We start from the raw sequence: 20,393 nt of genomic DNA, 5'->3' as shown, positions 1-20,393 counted from the left end.
GAAAAAAAGTACAATTTTAATAAGGATATTATTGTAATTTTAAAAAAAATTAAATATAAAATTAATTAGGCTTTTAATATAATCCTCAAATGGAGACTGTATGTAACATTGTTCGTTTGAATACAACTCTAATGAGTTTATATTCTTTTTTAATGTATATATTTTAATTTATAATTTAAATTATATTATAATTTGGTCTAAAAAAATTTTTAGACCCAAAAATAATTTATAAACCCAATAGATCAATGGGTTGAGTTAAGTTAAGGGCAGGGGCAGTTTCAACCCAACCCCCCGGTACTGGGATGGGGTGCCCACTATGCGGATAGTACCCCTGTGTAAAGGTATTATTACCTACTCTTAAAATATATAAGAAGGTTTCTTGTTTTATTTTATTGTTAACAATTCATTTCCTTTTTGTTTAGAACATCCAAAACATAAATATTGCATTCACTCCATTCCATTCTGTCCATTCATTTCCTTTATATTATTTTCCGTTCCATTTCATTTCCCTGAACTCCCAAGCAAAGCCTAACTCCAAAAAGGAAAATTTTATATATTTATTAAAAATTATTATTGGAATAACATAAATATCAGGAGATATTGTACAGATGAAGTTTCAGACGTCTCATGGGACAGTGAAAGTTACGAAAATTTCTGGAGAATTTGAATGCGAGAAATACGTTTCTATTACGCATGTCATCAGTATTTCGCTTAAGCAAATGGATTCAGTCGTGGCCACCTACAAGAAACACACAAAACACATGAAAAGCATCCAAGGTTAAGAACGCCACAAAACAGCCTGCATTTTCATCTGAACAACTAAATATCATATAATATATTTCTTATCACCTGTTGTAAAACAAATTAATCCTGACGCAAGATGAACGCTTCTTCTATTTTGCAGAGTTCTGCGATTTAGCTTTCAATGCTTCGATGACTGCTGAAAAGTCGTGGTCACTAAGGCCATGAGATTTTGCAACCTTATATAGTTCATTTGCAGCTGCTGCAATTGGAATAGACTGGGAAACAGATTCTGCTAATCCTAGAGCAAGCCTCAGGTCCTGTCATCGTTAACCTTGCCATTAGACCAGAGAATGTGTTAATGTGATAGCGGGACAGTCCAGCAAAATTACAAACCTTCTGCTGATGCTTCAAAGGAAAAGCGGGTGGATACAGGGATTGGATCATTGATGGTCCTTTGGTTGAGTACATTGGTGCACTAATAGCACCCTGTGAGACAACCTGCAAAGATTTTAAAGAAACCTTCATGACAACTTTCTTTTGGGATAGAAACTAGTTTCTTAATTGGAAAGACGATGGGCAAGTAATTGTTCATGGACTACAACTATAGAGAACCTAACACAAGAAAAAAAGAAAAATATTTCATCACGAGGGGACGATATTTCCCTGAAAAGCCAGTGCTAATAAAATACAGTGGCATCAAACCTGATTTCTTTTTTTCTTTTACTTTTTTTTCTATACGAATAAAAAAATCACTTTTGTGCTGTGTTAACAAGCCGTGCCTTACTTGAGAGTATGTAGAATTATCTTACTTCAGACATAGAAAAACGAATAGGCCAAAGCAATTATTTTTTTATTTTTATTTTTTTTGCCCTTTGGACAAATGGGTACAAAACTGTTTCATTTCCAAAAAGTTTCCACCACGCATATTAGGTCAAAGTCTTGATTTGGAATTTTGGAGAATTTACTAGTGTGGCAAAAGTGGTGGGAGGAGACCCTGAAATGGGTTAAATAAATAACTGGCTAACAATAGACAAATCCCTACACTTGACATGGTCTCATGTGACCAATCCTACATCGTATGCGTAAAATCAGACTCAACTAGCACAAACTACACGGCGGCCCATGTCTGACTATTCTGCCACAATGATAAAAACCCATTGAGAGAGAGAGAGAGAGAGACAGAGAGAATCAATGCAGGTGGAGTTTAATTGAAGGTGACATAGAGCCAATGATCCAGCAAGATATGGCGAGTTGTACCTCTACTAGTACGCTTGGATCCAGTCCTACTTTCTCACTGAGAAGCAATCCTTCAGAAAATGATGCCATCATACTACAAAATGTAGGATAAAGTTAAAGGAAGCGTTTTCACTAAAACCGAACAACAGAAACACATTATTAAGGAACTTTAGTGGAATCAAATGCAGAACCTTCCCATGATCATGTTGACCACAAGTTTCATTGCAGCTCCATTTCCAACATCCCCCAGGTAAAATCTTGACTGGAAAAAGCAAAAATTTTGCAGCCAGACTTCAAATGGGTAATGAGAGTATACTAGGTTACTAGAAACGATAATACCTTCCCCATGATGTCTAGAAGTGGAGCAACCATTTCATACAGAGATTTGTCACCTGAAAAAATCAGCCAATGGTCTATTTCTGTTAGGTTTCCTACATGGTATCATGGACATGGACTTAACAATGTATACCAAAAGCTATATTCTGAACAAAGGATATAACAAAAATGGTACAGAAATTAGGAGCAGACTAATCATATAATTACATAAAGAACGAACGATGCAAATACATCCAATTATATTCTAACGAATATTTCTTACTCATCAACAAATATAAAAATAGAATTTCATAGCTTTTAAATTTGATAATTACATTTGAGTTTTGTGTTAAATACAAAAAGACTTCAAGTCTGGAATCCATCAATGAATTGAATACATTGGATAAGAAAAATAGAGTTGCCCCACCTGCTGTAAGAAATATCAGTTGTCCATCTTCTGCAGGCTTTTTGGAGCCTGAAACTGGAGCCTATAGAAACAGTGCAAAAGCTTAATGAAGATTGCAGAAAATACAATTATGGTGTCCTTGAGGGGTATGTTGCGGAAAGTGCACAGTATTTGCACTTTATAATGCACTGAAAAGATTTTGAAATGATATTGAAAAAAATTCACCTCCAAAAATGATGCCCCGGCTGCTTTAATATGTCCACTAATCACTTTAGAAGTGGCACCATCGACTGTTGAAACATCCACATACCTGCAAATGGCAAAACATATATGAAAAAGTTTGAGAGGATTTTAGTAGCCTTCTCATACAGTTCTTAGAGCAGTGACTGGTATATATGGTTGAGAAAATGCATAAACATGAAAGGAACACGAATAGATAGTACCCTTTTCCGGAACTCATTCCACTAGCAGCCCCATGCTTCCCGCAAGCAACTTCCACCTGATAAAGAGTAGCTATAAATTGTTATAACTGGGATAGTAGTGAAAGCAAGGAAAAAATCTAAATGAAACATACGCACTGCACTTTCAGGATCAGCAAGCATGGCAAATGTGACATCGCAAGAAATAGCTACTTCCTGAGGGGTTGATTTATATCTGCATAAAAGAACAACCATCGTGATAACAAAATTTCCCGTATTAAAGCTCTCAATATGGGTTTTGCGAAGTTGCAGATGAAAGCACCAACAACAATCAATGATAAACTAGTCCAGGTACATAAAATTCAACAAGCTAGAGAATGCATGTTCATGCGTCAAACACTAATACTGAAATAGATATGAAAACCACAACCTTTTAGGGCCAATAATTTTTTATATGCCTCCAATAATTTTTCATATGCCTTTCCACGAGGGGAATTCAAGCTCCAAAGGTAAGACCCCACATTATTTTTTTTATAGGAGTAACACCTCACATCTATGGAAGCATGGTAAATGGACGCTTGGTGAATAAGATCCCATATTGTCCATGACTGAGGAGTTTTTGGCCTTTATAACAATTCCATGAGCTCCAATTGTAACATTTTTTGGTCATTCTAGAATATAGGCTTAGATGTGGTTTGAATTTTATTTAGGACATTACAAATGGTATCGGAATCAATTATAACCAAAAGTACATCAGATATTTGAGTGGGGGAGACTATAACACCCCTTATCTCTTGGGTGTGGTGAATGAGATCCAATACCACATAAGAACGAGAAGTTCTTGGCCTTTCTAATCTATCCAAGGAACGTCAATTATAATATTGACCAGTCTATTTGGAGTGTAAGCTTAAACATGACTTTGACTTGGGTCATTACTCCAGATGACCGAGTCGTTAGGGTGGGTCAATAGTGATCCTTGGCCAAACCAATAGTGTGAAGTAGTGAAAGTTTAAAGTCTCAAGAATCTCATCCAATACTTGTAACATTGAGATCATCACTATTGAGGGTATTCAGCAATGATGTCGAAAGTGCATAGAGATATCAATTTGACAGCCTACCACATACTTACTTTGCACCCAAGCTGATAAGAGGATCACATTTGCTCTTGGTCCTATTCCAAATCGTCACGTCACACCTGACATGCCAAGTAGGGGATTAAAATACAGAATAGTTATGAACTTCAATATGTCACAAACGAGAATATGACTTCAATATGTCACCAAAAAAAAATCCTTGAAAATTATTGCCAAATAATCAAGTCAACTCAAGAAGTCCAGTCCCTATGGCATGGACATAATAAATTTTTCCAATGAATTTAATTATGGGCTGGTTTCTCGGCTAACTAAGGAAAATTTTAGTCATACCCGGCTTTAAGAAGGTTCTGTGCCATTGGAGAACCCATTATTCCAAGACCTAGAAATCCAATCCGTGCTGACAATTCATTGTCTGCAAATTCAAAAAAGGAATTGGAGTGAGAAAAGAAAATAAAAGATTTTCCATATTCCAACACCACCACCACCGTAACTGCCACCTCGCCAATTCAAATTTTCAAGCCCCCTGCCGCCACCACTACACACTACCACAATCCTTATCACTAAGTAACCACCAGCATCGCCACCATTTTTCATCCTCCCCCCCAAAAGAAAAGGAAAAACAAAAACAAAAACTGAATTGTTCTTGTCATTGCAGCCACCGCCAAAACCATCAATGTCATCAGTAATGTCAAACGCCATCACCGTGCCACACCTCAGCACAATACCTTTCCTTGTTTCCCGCCTCCACTGCCGCACAACCATACTTACATCTATCGGCAATGTTATCGTACGACATCAACTATTGCCAATAAAAGGAAGGACCATAATTCATTAGAACTGTACTCAAATGCTAAATGTTTATTCCTTCAAAATACTAGCGCCTAAAGAATCAAACAGTCGCCCTAATTCAGTAATTTGCAAAGGCTTTTCTAGCTTCCATTGAACAACAAAAGCGCCCCAAATCAGGCCCCGAAATCTTTATTCATTGAAAATATTTTTAAATTTTTTTTAAAAATGGAGTAAAAAAGAGAATACCCAATAAAAGAGCCTCAAGATAGTTTAAGAGAATACCCTTAACTGAAGCATTGGGTGTCTGAGAAGAGAGAGCCTTAACAGAAAAGGCGTAGAGTGGTTTTTTGGGGAAGGAGCAACTAGGTCTTGCTCTTGATTGGTTTGGAATCTGAGGGCAAAAGCTGGAGCACATTGCCATGGCAGTTGAAGATAGTTGGCGACTGTAATTGCTCCTGACCAAGGAGGACATTTTCTAACGTTGTGAGTGGCAAAGCTCGCATTTCTATGCAGAGTAATACTCCTGTTTGGATAAAGGGAGAGATGGGAGGGTTTTGGGTAACGAGGTCAGCCCACTCAAGAGAGACATTCCTATTCCAGTGCTGGATTGAGCAAAAAAGGGTTAGACATTCCTGTTCCATTTTTTTATTTTTTAAGGAAAAAATTTTTTCCTCAACTATTATTCACCATCTCACAACTCATATCTTATAAAAAATATCCATACACCTTATAAAAAATATGCATACACCTTATAAAAAATATCTTCACATCTTATAAAAAATTATAAATATAAAATGTATGATATAAATAATAATTAATTTGTAGCAAAATTGTTTCTCGAGTCCAATCAAAATTATTCTCATCCTTTTTACTTATCAAAAAGAAAATTTTATTCTCATCCTCAAATAAATATCAAGCCAAACGCTCTCTTGTCAGGCCAACCTCGACAATTTGCTAGAGAAAATAAAATGTTAATATATAAAATAAATAATAAAAATATATATCTTTTCATCGGTTTAAATTTTTTAGATAAGTGATAATTTTATATAGTATAAAAGTAGAGATTTTAAGTTCGAACTCTAATTCTACACTCTATCTCATTTAATTAAATATTTCACGTATTGAACCATCCATTGAAAATGAGTTTAACCAATACATGAGATAAAATGTTAAGATATAAAATAAATAATAAAAATCTACTTATTTTCATCGGTTTAAATTTTTTAGACAAGTAGTAACATTTCATTCATTGTCCCTGGTACGAGTCGGCCAACGGTTAATTTGTTGTGTTGTTTCCTTTGATTGAGCATTCTTACATTCACAATCCAACTGAACATAATCCAACCATAAAACAAATGGATAGATAAGGGAATCGGAGTTCTTGTGACCAAATGTTCTAATTGTTTCACAACTCGTGAATTATGTGCACGACCATAATCAAATCCTCTGGTCTTTAATTTTAACTGCTTCGCCTGCACAATTATTTTACCTGCAGAGCACGTGCAAAAATGCCTGCCACAAGCTCACGTGTAATGTCGTGTCATGATTGTAATATGGAAATTTCTAAACTTTTCTCCCTCAACAACAATAAGTTCTAGTACGTAAAAATTATTATAAAATCTAAAATTATAATACCAATTGTTTTTATCATTATGATACATTTACGTCCGGTTTACATATAATAGTGATCTCAATTCATTTTATTTAATTATTATAATTTTTTTAAATTTTCACATAAAATATAATAAACAATTATATATTTTTAACTCTTAAGATAATAATAATATTAAAAAATAATATTTTAATAAGATTTTATTTAATTTTTATCTAAACTAATCTTATCTTAATATACTGTTCAAATTGCTACTTAATTGACTCCCTCAAGCAGCTACTAATAAACATTGGAAGTTGTTCTTAGTCTCCAATCTATTCATTAGACGTTGATAACTATGAAATTGGGAGACTTTTTCTCAAAGTCTAAACTTTATCCATGACAGTAATTGACTTGGCTCTGATTTTTTTTTTTTTTTTTTTTTAAGACTCTGGTTGCCCATTGAATTCTTGTACGGACTCATTTGTTTTTATAAAATATTTTGATTCATTCATCTCATCTCATCATTATAATTTTTTTAAATTTTTACATAAAATAAAATAAATAATTTAAATTTTTAAAATACGAAAACAAAAATAATATTTAAAAAATATTTTATAATAATATTTTATTCAAATTTTAACTTTTATCTAAATTCATCTCAACTATAAAAATAAACGACACCTTAATATTTTGCATGTCTCTATTGGAAGTCAAATTCCCATTCAAATTTCTCAATGAAACATTGGGATATCCATAGGTTGGTTTATAAAAAGTATGGTTTGAGAGGACTGTGCTCATATGCTTTGAGGAGGCAAAAAACCATCTCCCAGGCTCTTGCGTTATGTCTCCTTTGATTAAATATGTAAATAATAATGAGATAAATTATGAGTAGTAGTTAAATAATTTGATTAAGATGATTTATAAGATTTAAAAAAATGAGAGATAAAACGTTAAATATAAATATTATAAAGTTAAAATCTTGTGATACTATAATTTTTTAATATTATTTTTGTTGACAATTTAAAAAAATTGAATTATTTTTATATTTTGTTTAAAAATTACCACAAATTATAGTGATTAGATAATAATCAGATGAAAAAATTGAATATTTAAAAATTTAAAATTTAAAAATATTTATATTTTGATATTAAGATTGAGATAAGTTGAGACCATTTTTTTTATATTTAAAATTAAACAGACCTTTGCAGCCCCTTTTGATCAACAGACTTTTGGATAGATAGTTGAAAAATGTGTGGGTCCCATAAATATTATAGTGATTTTATTTTTAATAATAAATATTAAAGTGATTTTATTATAGTGATTTTATTTTATTTTTATATATAATAATGATAAATATTATAATGATTTTATTTTTAATTTATATATAATAGTGATAAATATTATAATGATTTTATTTTCATATATATAATAGTGATAAATATTATAGTAATGTTATTTTTTATTTATATATTATAGTGATTTTATTTTTTATTTATATATAATAGTGACAAATATTATAGTGAGTTTATTTTTTATTTATATTTAATAGTGATAAATATTATAGTGATTTTATTTTTTATTTATATATAATATAAATAAATATTATAGTGATTTTATTTTTTATTTATATTTAATAATGATAAATATGATAGAATGTTTGTGAATAGTTATGAGTACAAATTAAAGTGTGTTTGTGGGTTCTATTTAAAGTATTTTAAGTTGTTTGACATGTGAAGTATTTTCAGTAGTATAAAAATAATTAAAAAGTGTTGAGATATATTGGCTACCTAAATATAGACTAGTCTCCAATCTTCATTAGACGTTGATGACTATGAAATTGGGAGACTTTTTCTCAAAGTCTAAACTTTATTCATGACAGTAATTGACTGTGAATAATAGTTAAATAATTTGATTAAGATAATTTATAAGATTTTGAAAAATAAGAGATAAAACATTGAATATAAATATTATAAAATTAAAATATTGTGATATTATAATTTTTTAATATAATTTTTTGTTTGCAATTTGAAAAAATTGAATTATTTTTTGTATTTTATTTAAAAATTTTAAAAAATTGTAATGATTAGATAATAATGAAAAAGTTGAATATTTAAAAATTAAAAATTAAAAAATATTTATATTTTAATATTGAGATTGAGATAAGTTGAGACATCTATTTATACTAGGTGAAAGTAACGTGCAATGCACGTTTGCTTAATTTTTATTTATTTATTTTTTGTTAAGAACTATTTTTTTATTAATAAGGACGTAATGTTTTGGTCAATTAAATAACGATGTAATGTTTATGTAATTTATAAATAATTATACGCTGTAATATATTATAAAAGAAGGGCATTAATAAAAGCTATAACATGGTCGAGTTGACCTCCACTGCGTGCACATCCCAGAGGGTCTAGTTCTGCCACCTCCACTTAAGAGACATACCTCGGTTCCCCTTTATATCTCTGGCATCTTTCTTTTCCTTTGCAACTCCGGAAACATCGTGGCATAAGTTCTTCTTGGAAGTAGAAACCTGCAATGGTAAACCATAATCAATGTCTAACAATATGATGAGTAAATGAATGAAAACTATAGTGGGCTACACAACAACGTGCATGGTGGGAAGGCTCCCTTACATTAGAGAATTCAGGTTCAGATGCCCCACAGAGCTCAATCAACTTAAGCTTGTCTACCTTGAGTTGTAAAACAAGCAGTAAATAAATTTGTAAATTGCTCAAAAAGAACAGAAGGCAACTAATTTCCCTGCCTATGTATGGTGAGAGAGATAGAGGGATCATGAATGAGGGGCGAGTGAAGTCAGCACTTGCATGCTGAGAAGTTGGCAATGAAGCCAGAAACCGTTCCTTAAAACTGGAAAGCAAACATGTTAGCAATTACTCACATATAAACATTTACAAAAACTATACAGGGATCATTGACTATAAACTTTTACCATTTTGGATCAAATAGTACAAAGTAATCACTAACATTTGAAACACCTAGCAAATTGCAAATTGCAAAAGCAACAATCTTCACACTTACAGGAATTTTCTCAAACACAGAGATAGCATATGAACATAAAGAGAGAGAAGTTGGAAACTTGGGCAAAACAAACGGAAATGGGTCTTACATAGATAAGCCCTTTTTCACAAAAGGAATGAGCCTCACACATTCAAACTAAATTGCCAATTCCTTTACATCCAGGTTGTTCCTGCAACACCACAAATCCAATCAGATCCAATATAGGCCCCATTCTCACCAATATATTACAGCTAAATAAAAAAATTGTCTATGACATAATTCCCAAAAGAAAGTAAATAAATTTTGATGAAAAGCCTAGAAGGGTGGTGGATCTACTGGATTGTTTGAGAGGATTTCAGGTAATTCCAAAATTGCGGTCATTTGTAGGTACTTTGTTAAGTGGCAGTCACTTAAAACAAACACAGTCAAGAGACACAATCAGTATCTTGCCTTATATCAATTGAAGTATCTTCAGAGTGAGGAGGAGGTGGGGCAGTGTAACCAGGTTGTTAAGGCTGCAAAAATAGAATTTTTACATGAACGTCAATAAGTTGTCAATAAGATGACATTACCTCTCAACTCATTAGTGGAACCAACTCTTCTCAAGCAAATTCACACTATCATGCGGACAAATTTTATATTCAAGCATGAGATCATGTTATTGAAGCAAACTCTTCACCATGTCTATGCAAAATGCAGCTCAAAAATACAAATACTTCAAATGTGCATAAGACATTTAAAATAAAATCAATTCTATGTGAAACAAAAGGGATCATTAAGGCATTATATCTCTAATACAAAAGGAGATACATTACCCCGCATGGTATCTAAAATATGAAAGATTTCAGTCAAATAAATAACTAACTTCCCAATAGCCATCCTCATGGGCCAACAATTCTCAGGCAAAAAATCAATGTCATTCCTGGGCACTCATAAACTAAACCGTAAAAAACCAGAATAATGTTGTGGTTATAAAAACCCCTAAAATTCTGTACTGGAACGGAAAAAAAAATGAAACCAACATAAATAAATAAAAATGATATGAAATATGACCAATAAAAGGGAATGAAAATCATAAACGTATTTGCAGATTCTATTGTAAAAAGTAATCTTGGCAACTGGCAAATACCTTATGATTCATGCCAAACAGAGAGTATATCACAACTGCATATATAAAATGACATTGACTCCAACAAATCAATAAATATATCTATTAGTAAATTTCACTCTCAATCTACATTAAAACCAAAGTACTAATCTAAAACTAAAAAAGAACAAAAAAGTTGACAAACTCATTACCCATCTGATAAAAAGAACAGAAAATAAAACATATATTTTCCCCAACTATTTAACATCCAACCGAAAGGTCAAATCTTGTTCATAAACAAAAACCCAAATATTATAAAGACAAAATCTTTCATACAGAATTTGTTGCCATTGTACTTCGAGAGGAAACCATGGATCAAAGAATCCATTTAAAAACATAAAAAAAAAAAAAAAATCTTAATACAAGAAAATATAACTTCGAAACCACCAAAAACCTAAAAAAAAAATAAAAAAGAACGAGAAATACAGGGCAGATTTAACATTTTAGAAGCAGATTTTAACCTTATGGTTAGCAATGGTAGTGGAGGAATGGAGGAGTGAGAGGGCTTTGGAGCGACACTGAAGGAGGGATTTGAACACTCCGAGAAAGATCTTGGGGGTTGGCATACAAAGCACATACAAAAAGCTGATGAAACGATCAACTTAACTCGGAAAGTAAAGAGAACAAGATTCAAGCCAAATCAGGAAAATATATGGAACGGTACTGAAACCATTCTCCAATCACCTAAGTATATATGCAGGTTTCTTTGTTCTACCAAAAAGGTCTAGATCTCTTGGAGCCAATCAAAGGAAGATTTGTTTCTGGAATGGTGAAACCATCCTCCATGCACCTTTTGTTGAAGTTTATGTTTGTAGCTTCCTTCCTCTCTTTGAACACATTCTGCCCTGCTATTTTCGGGAACTCTCATGTGGAAGACGAAGCGAGAGCGATGAATACGAAGAGGCACTCGGTACTGGAAGCGTTATTTTTCTTTCTCATAAATATTCTTTTACAGCAACCAATGTCTCGACAAGTGAAGTTTGATGCCTAGACGGATTTAACGGAAACATAACGGAAAATAATTAAAATTACTTACCTCCGTTAAAACAAGAAATTTCCGTTTAATAGCCTCTTTATATATATAGGTAGATTTAAAATTAAACAGACCTCGGGCAATTTGGCATGCTTCAAGGAATCCCAAAGGATGTAAAGAGCTGGGAGAGTGAGCCGTGCATATGATCACGGGGTTGACATATTGGGTGCAAAATGCAATCTGAGCTTGACGAGTGGTCATGATCAATGCGTCGACTTCATATCGTGGAAGGTGATGATGACGTGTACGAGAGGGAGCATATGCAGTGGTACCAGAGAAAATTGCTCGTAAATTTGTAGGGAGGCTTACATGATCTGTTGAGTCTGAATTTAAGGGAAAAGTAAGGCTTCGCATAATTAGCTATATATCTGATGTTTACTAGGCTACTCATACATCATTGATCACATTATATATGTTTGTTTGTTCTCTTTTTGATACTTGATGCTTAGTTATTCGTTAACTTTACGTGTTGAAGCTTTGAATGAAATTGCAAGCATGCTATATAGATAGATTTTCAGACGATGGGATGGATTCCCGGGATCATAGGAAGTTACTCGATCAGGAAGTAAAGGATATTGTGCACAACTATTTGATAGATGAAGTTGGAGAGTCACGGAAGAAAATTAAAACAAAGAGTGAAAGGATGATTCAAATTGCGAGGAAGGTATGGTTATTCAGACGAAATATAGAGTTTATTGCAAAGCGATTTAAGGTGTGCATTTATGCTCGTCAATAAAGCATTGCTATCTATAGACTATAGTGGATAATTTTTACTATAAAAATGATAGTTGCAATCGTAAGTACGTAAGTGTTGCATAATTATTTTTTAAAAAATGAATATATATGAGACCCACATGAAAAAAAAAAATTAATTTTTTAATAATGAATTTTATTTTTTTTAAAGCGACTATACGACGCTTGTGCACTTCATGACTACATGTAATATTACTCTTTTTACTAAATCAAAACTAGATTGTAGTCACCTTGTATGTTAGGTTTTAGATGTCAAATATTTCATGAATCCCGGAATCTTTATGGAAAATTCAGAAGATAAACAAACACACACCTCCGAATAGTAACGATGGAACATTCGCATCTCAAAACATGACAACGATTCTGCAACAAAGGCCAGCCAACTCTTTCTAAGTAACTCTAATCAGCTGGCCTCCACTTTTCTTTGGCTGTCAAAAGCAATGTGTTCGACAGTTTCCTTTCTGCAGTAAATCGGACACCCCCTTTAGAGCCCAGAAAGATATTGGACAATGTAAATCGAGGCTGACCCGAATAATTGCTGTCTTTTTTTTGCCAAACAATGCCAAAGGATTCACTGTGTTTCTGGTTTCTTTCTCTTACCTGTATATGATGGGACATCACTGAGTGTCCAAAACCTTAAATTACCTTAAATCTTGGATCCTGATCAGAACGAAATCGAGATACCCAAAAAATGATGGGACATTTACCAGAACCAAACGAATCAAGGACAATGACAGGAATTCAAAATGAGCCTCATTAATGATCTCTCTTACTGATCCTCTTTTCTTAGTTACAACCACATAATCTACCTGCACCAACTACCCAAATCGCTAAAAAGTAAAGCTGATTGAACGGATGCTGAGTAATTAAAATCTGATAAACATATGGGACAAGAAAATCAATGCTCCGAAATATAGAACAGCTAGCAGACGAGGTACCACTTTGTCGGTGCCGTCCCCTGCCATAATCGTGCTGCATTAACAATCCTAACAACACAAACTACAGCGCTATATTAGCTATGCATTAGGATACTTGAAAGAACGCAAAGAGGATTGCTTCCTAACTCCTATCATTGCGTCGTTGATTGCGAATCAATTAATTTTTAAATAATAAATTATATTCTTTAAAAAAAAAAAAAAGATAATTATAGGATATTTATATATTTTATAATTATATCAAAAATAGTTAGTTGAAATAAAATCTCCAGCACCCCATGCAGTATTCTTTCTCATAGATCATGATGATAAATTACTATTTATATTCTCTTTTATTTTTCCACTTTTGTTCAAGCTGAGAGATGCCATCGGCTACAAAATCCTGTCTTGCCAAGTACAACGATCTGGATATGGGATTTAAAATAATAAAAGAAAAAAAATGTTTAAAAGGCAAACTCTGTTCGACAAAAAATCCAGATTACGTAAATTGCGTTATGAGTTGTATTAAAATTTGGAGGGATCGTTCATTACAGATGCTATACGACGTGCATTTCTCTTTTAATATCTTAATAATGTCACGGACAAGGTCTTGTTTAGATTTAAAGATGGTTTCATCTCGTGATTATAATTTTATCAAATTTATACATAAAATATAATAAATAATTAAATTTTTTTAAAAATTTTAAATAATAATAATATTAAAAAATAATATTCTAACAATATTTTATCAAACTTATTTAAAGCCATCTCATCTCATCTCATATATAAATCTTATACAAATTTGTTATAAAAATATTTTTTTTTATACAATTTTATGACAAAATAGATATTTTATAAAAAAATTGTACGAAACTTCTCATATTAATATGATAGCCTCTTCTCCTAACTAGCAAGTTATAGTTCATTTTATTAAAATGCTGTTGAAAAATAATGGAATTTTTTTTTTAAACTTATAGAGTTGTCAACGTTAATTCACAGCATACGTCCTTCAACTAGTTAATAATCCACTAAGTGTAATTTCAACCATCCTTATCCACAATTCCACTCGTGATTCAATACGCTGTGCTTGTCCTCTCTCTCTCTCATGCATTCTCCCCTTTAAAAGTGGCAAAATTTTGGGGAATAGCTTTCTTGCTTGTCTCCCTCCAAAAGCACTACAGATTCGCATCCCTTCTATTTTTTTGACTTGTATACATCTCAATGCTTCGTTACCCAATTATATATTATACACTGTGTATTGTTATAAATAAAACATTGTCAATAAGCTTACAATTAAAAAAGATAAATCATTGCATGATATCTCACATTCTACGATTATAAATATCAATTTTTAAAATCAAATAAAATGATGGAAAGAATTTTTAATTAAAAAATTAATAAATCGAAAAACAATACTATTCATAAAATTAATTAATATTTTTATATTATTTTTGATTGACGATAAAATATTATAAGTAATGTTATATACAGTCATAAAGTATGTAAATATCGAATAATATTTAAAAAAAAATATAAATTATTATTAAAAAATTTACTGCACATTCTACGTGTGCGAATATGATTTCTCGCACATTATTTAAAAACGAGACTGAAGAAAAAACGCGTTTTTTCAAACGCAACAGCGTACTGTTGCTTCTTCCCCAATGTCTTTAATGATAGCAAGTTACACCAACCACACAAGTAATCTCTCCTTCTTTCGCTGTCTCTCTCTGTCTCTGTCTCTTTCAAAATAACGCCGTTTGAACCGGTCCATCTTCTCTATCCTTTTCATTCTCCTCTCAGCGCTTTATTGCCCCCCGGCCCCCTCCTCTCCTTTTCTTCCTCTACATCTCTCCCTCTAGGGTTTTTTATTCTGATCCTTCTTGACCCAAAATTAGCAGGTGCAGACGCACACTCCCACTTTATTTTTCCTCAACATACCCGTCTATGATATGACTTCCACTTCCGTCAAGAACAACTTCTTGCCTCCGGGCCTCATCTCCAATCTTCAGGAAGTTCTTAGCAAGAAGAACAATGAATCCGACAAAGCAAACGATCAAGTCAAAGCCAACACAGAATCCACCCAACCGTCTTCTTCCACCTCGGTTTCTGATGCCGTGGAGGACGAGGAGGCCATAGACAGTTCCAAGCCCATTGTGCTGGTCACTAATGGCGACGGGATTGACTCCCCTGGCCTTGTTTACCTCGTCGAAGCTCTGGTCCGTGAAGGGTTGTACAATGTCCATGTCTGCGCCCCGCAAGTGTGGGTTCTCTTTTTTCAATTTCTGGTTCTCTCTTTTGTTTTTGTATTTCTTTTGTGCATTTTATTGCTTATTTCCCTTTATCTTATCATCTGGTCTGCGATTTTTCCGATTTATTTTTATTGTTTATTTCCATTAGGTTAATCATATCAGAATTTCGAGTCCCTGTGATTATTGGTTTATTTACTATCCGTTCATTTTTTCTTAATTTACTTTCGGTTCCATTAGGGACAAATCAGTGTCGGGTCATTCCGTGACTCACCAAGAGACTGTTGCTGTGAGTTCCGCTGAGATTGATGGTGCGACGGCTTTTGAAGTTTCGGGTATGAGTTTCTTATATCCTCATGCATTGTTCTCTTTGCCACTTATAAAAAAATCTCATCTTCTCTATGTCCCAAGTTTTATTAATCAATGTAATTGGATCTGTAACTATTAAAATAATTCGTGGGTTTTATGAATTTATTATTTCTTGCGTGTTGGATTTTATTTATGCCTATGAAATTGGGCAATCATAATGTGTGTTCTATGATATTCAATCTTAACTATGAGCCAGAGTCATTATATGGATTGAAAACTTCGGCGATTTGTAGTTATCAATGCATGCCTGATAGATTATGTAACTTTGATCTGGGTCTTGTGGTATCGTTGCTTTTACTGATGTTAATACGCTCGATCATGATTCTTTCAATCAGGGACTCCCGTGGACTGTGTCTCATTAGCATTGTCGGGGGCATTATTTTCTTGGTCAAAGCCTCTTCTGGTTAGCATCTACACGATGTCATAAATGTGACTATATATAGATTCTGGTGTTTAGAAGACTCATAAATGATCTGATTTTCAGGTGATCAGTGGAATTAATCGGGGATCAAGCTGTGGTCATCAAATGTGAGTTTTTGTTTTTTTGTAAGTAGTCATCACATGAAAGTTGTTAGTGCATGCATGATTATTATTTGAATTTTATCCTATTTTAACCAAACAGGGTAAACTTTAGAATCATGTAAATATACAAAATTTATGTTTGACTACTTTTGCGTGAGTTATATAAGCTAAATATGTGTGTTCTTAGTTCTTTCCTCATGATTTTTAGCCCTTATTTGAAGACCCACGATACTTAATAATTGAGATTTCAATCAGGTTTTACTCAGGTGTTGTTGCTGGAGCTAGAGAGGCAATGATATGTGGCGTGCCATCATTATCAATATCACTGAACTGGTGACTTCACATTTCTTTTATATACGAATTGAAGCTCTGCTTTTTTATTTTTTAAATGTCGATCAGTAATCATTTGGTGTTAATCTATTGCAGGAAGAAGGATGAAAGTAAAGAGACTGATTTTAAGGATGCAGTTGCTGTTTGTTTACCTTTAATAAATGCAGCTATCAGGGATATTGAGAAAGGACTTTTCCCCAAAAGCTGCTCTTTGAATATAGAGATTCCCACTTCTCCTTTTACAAAAAAGGTTTGGAACTTTTATGTTAAGGATATATGTTGCTAATTGAAAGTTCTTTTTGATACATTATTTTTATTTTATATATGTATTTATGGTGTATTTTGAAACCCTTATGAGCAAAATTTCCTTTCATTGGCAAGTTAATCTGTGCTTAATTGAAGGGGTTTTTAGGAGTGAAAGCGATGTACTCTGTGGTGTAAGGGTATGGAAAGAGTTTGATAGTGATTATTAGATGGGGTCTTTATTTATTTTTCAAGATTATGTATAAAAATTTTTTGAGGAGAATAAAAAAAAAAAGGGGGGATGCATTTAGTTCCAGACTCTCAGATTCAATGAGTGAGAAATCTAGCTAGTTTAAATCTTTTCAAAATGCTTGTTTTTGGTAGCCAATGATTTGTTCTTGGTCGTGTTATGTGAGTTAGGCTACATTTGGGTAGTAAGGTGATTTCAGATGATCTGTGAATGGTAGTGAAAAAATGGTAAAAAAATAATGATAAAATATTGAATAGTAGTGAATAATAGTAAAAAGTAGTGAAAAATAGGTGAAAAATAATGATAAAATACTGAATAGTAGTGGAGTGATCTCAAAAATTAAGGTAAAAATAACCTTTATTGTTTCTTAGAAGAAAAAAGAGGTTGTACTAGGTAATTGGGCTGTTGAAAAATTATACTGCTATAGAACAGTACATAATACATTGGAAATCTGCATCTGGAAATTTGCATCTGCTGTTAAGCATGTACAAATAGCCTCAGACGATTTTCAGTAGCAATGTAATCGGGGTAATGTTTTGAGTCTTACTTATAGAACCATGTTATTCTTGGTTGATGTGAGACATGTGGATACTTTATTATTTTATATAACTATTCTTTACCCCAGCTGCGCACCATAAAATGTTACCCAGCCTCACAGGCACAAACCCTCGATTGACTTTGTCAACTGAGCTATGATGCTTGTGTTTTGTACACTTCCAAGTGGTGTTCGCATAAATCATTGCTTTTAGGATATTAACTCGTTTTAAGATTTATTATTCTTTATACTTTCCCTCACAAACGTGTGAAAATCTTTTTCTTGACAGGGCTTCAAATTGACCAGGCAAAGTATGTGGAGATCCACTCCTAACTGGCAAGCTGTTTCAGCTAACCGGTATCCTGCTGGACATTTCATGTCCAATCAACAAAGCCTTGGCATTCAGCTTGCACAGCTTGGCCGAGATGCATCTGCTGCAGTCAGTAGCTCTTACTGAGAATCTTTGATTTATTTATTTATTTTTCAAAGTAGGAATTCTAAAGAAGTTACTTGTTAAAAAATGATAAAAATAATGGATGGATTATACTGCATTTTTCAGTGCTCATTCTTGGATTCTAAACTTTTGTGCTTTTCAGGGTGCAGCTCGCCGTTTGACCACACAAAAAAAGAATGTTGTGGAGATTGAATCAGTTGGTGTTGCAGGCAAATCTGATTTCAACCGGGTGAAGAAGTTTTTCCGGTTACAGGTATTAAACCCCCACCTCCTCCAAAAAAAGAGGATAGAGATCCTCCAGGGTTCTTGACCGAACTCTAAGGTCTAGAGTGAGAGGGATAGACCTATAAAGCGGGTCCCATAGCATTTATTGGGCATTTAATGCTGCCCGAGACATTTACTCGTGCAGCTATAAATGTTGTGGGATTCACTTATTGTGTCTATCTTTCTCCCACTCAAGATCCTAGAATTTGATAAAAAACTCTTAAGGGATCCAAATGCCCAAAAAGAAAACCCCATCCATATCATATGAAAGTATTTAGTTGTTTCATGAAGTGATGAACTAAGGCATGGGCATTCTTCTATTTGCAGTTCCTGGATCAGGATCAGGATCAGGAAGAGAATGATGAGGATCTGGATTTCAGAGCTCTTGAAAATGGATTTGTAAGTAGATAATATGGATTTTTAGGACCTTTTTCTTGTTAGTGTCATTTGATCATTTAAAAATTAAATGACCGAATCCAGATTTTCACTAGTATCATTTGGATGTGGTCAGCTCCTTCCAAGTTCCACCCCTAATTTTTTTTTCTTCCATTACTTTTCCTGTTCAAATAACTGTAATAAAATCCAAATGGGTCCCAATGAAAGAGTGGATTCCACTTGCCTGTATGATTGAGATTGTTCTGGAAAGGGATGGAAGAAAAAATTGAGATTGTTCTGGAAAGGGATGGAAGAAAAAATCTCGGTAAGGCCATCATAGAAAATTCTAGTTATGTGTTACGTAGAATGTGAAGGTAAAAGTAATGATGCATGTGTTTAGTGCCAGACTGCATGCCATCATTATTGGTTGAATGTTGCTGTTTTCATATTTGATTTTATGGCTCATACTTAAATGTTATGGGTCCCAGTGTCAATGAGGAAATACTACAGGACTTTTTTGGGTAATTATAGAATGAGTTAGAGAGCTTAATCTCCCAATTATGTGACGCACTGATAAGGTCCACTGCCAGATCCGGTCGAAAGCTGTAAATGATCTTGCTACTGTATAATGGATCAAGGATATCTTTTTTTGGAAGGGTCCCAGTGTTAGTTTAGGTAGCATTTTGCATGCTCATGTCTCAAGAAAATTAGATACTTTTCTGCCTGTCTTTTTTTATATTATTATTTTTAGTTTCCTTTGCTGCTGATTCTTGTCTCCCCCTTGCTGGGACAGATTGCAGTAACTCCTCTTCCCCTTTCTCCACACATTGAGATGGACATTCAAACAGCTGCCTTAGATTGGATCTCAGCTGCACTTCATGGAGAGCAATAAAAGCTTCTTCCCCAACCAACCAACCCAGCATGATTTTAGTGTACATTTTGGAATTCTGGTGTTATTAAATTTGTATGGGTCTGCTGTTCTTTCTGATAGTCTTAGTCATTATTAAGTGAACAATTAATTCCAATTTGTGCTTCTTTGTTATCGCTATTCTTTGACCTACTCTTCTTCTCCATTTAAGTTTTATAATCCCTTATTTCTGTTGTGGAGCAAATGCTTCCTTTTGGCATTTTTCAGAATTGCCAGTTTATTATTGCCTTTCTTTTATTCTATTCTTCCTTTTTGGGTGGGACAGTAATTTTTCCTGTAGCAAAATTTTGGATTAGCTTCTTGTAATGGACAGTTAAGTTTCTTTCTGCTAATTTCTATCAAATTAATATACACGTTGACTGACTTGGGTTTTTGCCAGAAAGCGATTTATTTTCAGAAAGCAAGCATT

General features: G+C 33.3%; 2 protein-coding genes across 2 annotated transcripts; one reads left to right on the top strand and one right to left on the bottom strand.

Annotated features, from left to right (window-relative positions):
- Positions 1-529: 529 nt before the first annotated feature.
- On the bottom strand, positions 530-5,564 carry LOC108991678 (glyoxylate/succinic semialdehyde reductase 2, chloroplastic). The gene is made up of 13 exons (XM_018966012.2): positions 5,286-5,564; positions 4,545-4,626; positions 4,250-4,315; positions 3,280-3,355; positions 3,145-3,200; positions 2,927-3,011; positions 2,723-2,783; positions 2,320-2,372; positions 2,172-2,242; positions 2,002-2,074; positions 1,138-1,242; positions 850-1,061; positions 530-739 (listed from the first exon to the last, which is right to left on the bottom strand). The coding sequence occupies exons 1-12, from the start codon at positions 5,473-5,475 to the stop codon at positions 894-896; spliced, it is 1,086 nt and encodes a 361-aa protein (XP_018821557.1). The 5' UTR covers positions 5,476-5,564; the 3' UTR covers positions 530-739; positions 850-893.
- Positions 5,565-15,146: 9,582 nt separating this feature from the next.
- Positions 15,147-20,168, top strand: LOC108991725 (5'-nucleotidase SurE-like). Its single transcript, XM_018966098.2, has 10 exons — positions 15,147-15,728; positions 15,955-16,049; positions 16,419-16,486; positions 16,568-16,611; positions 16,861-16,938; positions 17,032-17,185; positions 18,253-18,402; positions 18,560-18,670; positions 19,009-19,080; positions 19,850-20,168. Exons 1-10 carry the CDS (start codon positions 15,418-15,420, stop codon positions 19,946-19,948), a joined length of 1,182 nt encoding a protein of 393 aa, XP_018821643.1. The 5' UTR covers positions 15,147-15,417; the 3' UTR covers positions 19,949-20,168.
- The last annotated feature ends 225 nt before the right edge of the window (positions 20,169-20,393 follow it).

Source organism: Juglans regia, chromosome 7, assembly GCF_001411555.2.
Source record: "Juglans regia cultivar Chandler chromosome 7, Walnut 2.0, whole genome shotgun sequence".
Taxonomy (NCBI): Eukaryota; Viridiplantae; Streptophyta; class Magnoliopsida; order Fagales; family Juglandaceae; genus Juglans; species Juglans regia.
This window is presented reverse-complemented; position numbering and strand designations above follow the sequence as displayed.

Coding starts and splice junctions, on each gene's coding strand:
- LOC108991678 (XM_018966012.2), bottom strand. CDS start 5,475: ATGTCCTCCTTGGTCAGGAGCAATTACAGTCGCCAACTATCTTCAACT. Junction 3,012..3,144: donor GGAATGAGTTCCGGAAAAGG/GTACTATCTATT, acceptor TGCCATTTGCAG/GTATGTGGATGTTTCAACAG. Junction 2,075..2,171: donor GTCAACATGATCATGGGAAG/GTTCTGCATTTG, acceptor TACATTTTGTAG/TATGATGGCATCATTTTCTG.
- LOC108991725 (XM_018966098.2), top strand. CDS start 15,418: ATGACTTCCACTTCCGTCAAGAACAACTTCTTGCCTCCGGGCCTCATC. Junction 18,671..19,008: donor AGAAGTTTTTCCGGTTACAG/GTATTAAACCCC, acceptor TTCTATTTGCAG/TTCCTGGATCAGGATCAGGA. Junction 19,081..19,849: donor GAGCTCTTGAAAATGGATTT/GTAAGTAGATAA, acceptor TTGCTGGGACAG/ATTGCAGTAACTCCTCTTCC.